The sequence below is a fragment of the Solenopsis invicta genome, chromosome 12 (assembly GCF_016802725.1).
Source record: "Solenopsis invicta isolate M01_SB chromosome 12, UNIL_Sinv_3.0, whole genome shotgun sequence".
Taxonomy (NCBI): Eukaryota; Metazoa; Arthropoda; class Insecta; order Hymenoptera; family Formicidae; genus Solenopsis; species Solenopsis invicta.
In genome coordinates, this window is record NC_052675.1 from 2,601,352 (window position 1) to 2,605,238 (window position 3,887).

At 40.5% G+C, this 3,887-nt stretch overlaps 1 protein-coding gene across 1 annotated transcript; it reads left to right on the top strand.

Moving 5' to 3' along the window:
- The first annotated feature begins 438 nt into the window (after nt 1–438).
- LOC105206631 lies at nt 439–1,917 on the top strand. Its single transcript, XM_011176111.3, has one exon. The coding sequence runs from the start codon at nt 439–441 to the stop codon at nt 1,915–1,917; it is 1,479 nt and encodes a 492-aa protein (XP_011174413.3).
- The last annotated feature ends 1,970 nt before the right edge of the window (nt 1,918–3,887 follow it).

The following is a 3,887-nucleotide window of genomic DNA, read 5'->3' on the forward strand; positions in this document are numbered from 1 at the left end:
CACCCGCTATACATGTGCGATGCGTTCAAACAATTGCCTGTGCCGAAGCGCATAGAAACAGTGAAGAATGCGAAGTTGTGTTACAATTGCCTTCGATCTCATCGCGACAGTCCGTGCAAATTTTCTAACTGTACAATCTGTCAAAAACGACACAACTCGCTTCTTCACCTTGACAAATTATCAAAGCCAGTCAAAACAATCGCATCTAGTACCGAGACGTCTGATGACAAGACCGATTGACTAACCGATACGACGAACAATAAAGTTACGAGTTTGGCCACGATTTCTCGTGCAATTGTACCGCAATTATTAACGAGTGCTGTGGTTTATATCTGCGGCCGCGAAAACAATTTAATTAAATGTCGAGCCCTTTTAGACACGTGTGCTACTGCAAATTTTATATCTGAGTCTTTCGTTAAATACTTGGGCATCCCGGTGATGGCACATTCTTTATTCATCGGTGCAATAGATAGCCTGAATACGGAATCAAAGGGCCTTGTGCATGTGACTATACAATCAATGCGAAACAGTTTTTCCAAAAAATTGACATGCTTAACGATACCAGCTATCGTGGACTTAATTCCCTCGGAGGTCTTTCCGCGAGATTTGATAAAGATTCCTCCCAATATCAAATTAGCAGATCCTGATTTTCATGTACCACGTACAGTCGATTTGTTGATCGGTTCGGGCGCAACTTTGTCTATGCTTTCCGTTGGTCGAATTAATTTATCACCCGAAGGGGACGATTTATATTTGCAAAAGACGCGTCTCGGATGGGTGGTCGCCGGGGGAGCGTCTTGGCAAGCTCCTTCGAAATTTGCATGTTACTTAACAAATTTAGAAGCCCAATTAACAAAATTTTGGACAATCGAAGAAATCGCGGAGGATAAATTAAATTCCGAAGAGGAAATCGAATGCGAAGCACATTTTGTAAAGACTGTTTCTCGCGATAATACAGGACGGTACACAGTTAGTTTACCATTTCGCAGGACAAATCAATGTATTGGTGAATCGCGAACATTGGCACTTAATCGTTTAACAGCATTAGAACGCAAATTCAACGCGAACTCGGCATTCCGAGAGGAGTATACGCGAGTAATTGAAGAACACGTGAAGTTAGGGCATATCTCGTTAACAAAAGAGTTTAGCAATGACGGATACTATATGCCTCACCATGCCGTAATTAAAGAAACTAGCAGCACTACTAAATTGCGAGTAGTGTTTGACGCGTCGGCGAAATCAAAGAACGGCGTGTCATTAAATGACGTATTAATAGTCGGACCAACAATTCAAGATAAATTATTTTCGCACCTAATTCGATTCCGTACATACAGATACGTCATTACCGCCGACATCGAAAAGATGTATTTGCAAGTATTATTACACGAAAATGATCGGCGTTATCAACGAATTCTTTGGCGTAAAAACGATAACGTGGAAACGTATCAAATTAATAAACTCGCATTTGGTGTATCGTCTTCGCCATTTCTTGCTATTCGTGTCCTTCAAAAACTCGCTGACGATGAAGCGCACGCATTCCCTATCGCCGCGCGAGTGATTAAATCTCATTTATACGTGGATGATTTGTTATCCGGAGCCGACAGCATCGAGGAAGCGCGAATAATTAGAGACGAAGTGATCGCGTTGCTTGCTCGAGGCGGGTTTTCTATTCGGCAATGGGCTTCGAATGATAAGCGTATTATCGATGATTTGGCGACCAGTGCATTACACGCAAGGTTTACGTTCGATGAAGGTCGATTTTTTAAAACATTGGGAATAGCATGGAGTACAGATGGCGATAAATTACATTATTCAATAAATTCAATTAAAGTTACAGAAAAAATAACTAAACGAAAAATACTTTCGGAAATCGCGAAAATATACGATCCATTAGGTTTATTAGGCCCCGTGATATGATATGCAAAGAAAATTATGCAAGATGTATGGCGATGTAAATTACATTGGGACGAATCCGTTCCACAGAACATCTATACCGATTGGGCAGAATTTGCTAAACAACTAAACTTAATCAATAAAGTATCTTTCGAACGCAAATTATTTGGAGAAGACTATGAGGAAATGCAAATACACGGATTTTGCGACGCGAGTAACGTCGGTTACGGGGCGTGTTTGTATGTACGGACGCGCGGAAAAAACAAAAATATAGTTACGAGATTATTGTGCGCCAAGTCTCGGGTCGCGCCGGTGAAAACCGTTACGATACCGCGGCTCGAATTATGCGGCGCATTGTTGTTAGCGCGATTATATCGTGAAGTAAGTAAAGCATTGAACATTGTCCCTGCCAAAATGATTTGCTGGTGCGATTCAACGATTGTGTTGCATTGGATAAGAACACAGCCTTACTTACTCAAAACGTATGTGGCAAATCGAGTCGCAGAAATACAGGAACTCGTCGGTTCTCACGTATGGCGGCACGTTCGGTCCGAAGACAACCCCGCGGACGCGATTTCGAGAGGTCAATGGCCGCGCGCGTTTATACAAAATAAAATGTGGTCTTCCGGGCCTTCGTGGTTAGTCAAGAATGAGATCAAGTGGCCAAACGAAGTCACACAAACAATCGAAATACCGGAACTAAAAAAGAACATCTGTTTAACAACAAAATTAAACGATTTCAGTTTGCTAAATAAATATTCATCCTATTACAGATTATGTAGAATTGTAGCGTATTGCCTTCGTTTTCGGATTACTAAGGAATATTCCGGTCCACTGCACGCAAAAGAATTAGACGAGGCCGAAATTCGAATATTAAGGGGCCTACAGATTAGCCGGTTTGCTGACGAAATCGCAAAATTAAAAAATAAAAATTTAAGCCATACAAGTAGAATTGCAAATTTGAATCCATTTTTAGACAACGCCGGTCTAATCAGAGTCGGAGGACGACTTCAAGCTTCAAATATGTCCTTTACACAAAAACACCAAATTTTACTTCCAAGTCGACATCGTTTGACCGATAGTATCATTCGCGAAACGCATGAAAAAAATCATCATCCCGGCATTTTAACAACATTACACCTCGTTCGTCAGAAATTTTGGGTACTTGACGGTAGAAATCAGGTACGCAAAGTTATACGTTCTTGTTTGCGTTGTTTTCGATTCAATGCCCAAGCGATCGAGCATAAAATGGGAAATCTTCCGATTTCACGTGTACGGGAAGCAATACCTTTCACTAACACCGGTATTGATTTTTGTGGACCCTTTTATATTAAAGAAAAGAAGTTCAGGAACCGAACGCGAATTAAAGTTTATGTATGTGTATTCGTGTGTATGTCAGTCAAAGCGGTGCATCTCGAGGTCGTGAGCGATATGTCTTCCGAGGGTTTTATTGCAGCATTGCGACGATTTGTTGCGAGACGAGGAGTGCCAGCCCACATTCACTCCGATAACGGTAGTAATTTTGTGGGAGCAAATAATCAATTAAAAGAAATATATGCATTATTCAATTCTGAACAACATCAGACCTTTATCAACAAATTCATAAACGAACATCGAATTGCTTGGCACATGCATTTGCCACATTTTTCTAATAAATTGTATCGATGTAAATGGTATTAATCAATATTTTCATTTTGAATTACCGCGTTTTGACTTATGGCTTTAACCAATCGTTCGACACTCTTATAACGACATAACCAATAACACTCAGTCGACTGCTTCATATCGTCGAGTGAACACGTGTTGTGTGATTGTAACGTAAATATGTGTTTCTTCGAGTAATTTTAACGCATCAAATAATTGTACTGTTTACAGTAGTGATTAATAGTAATTAATAAAGTCGATCGATCGGTTCGTCGCGTAGCTCCGCGTTTATCAATCAAATGCAGAGTAAATAGTGTAAATGTGGTGAAACAACTTCGAGGGATAGATCT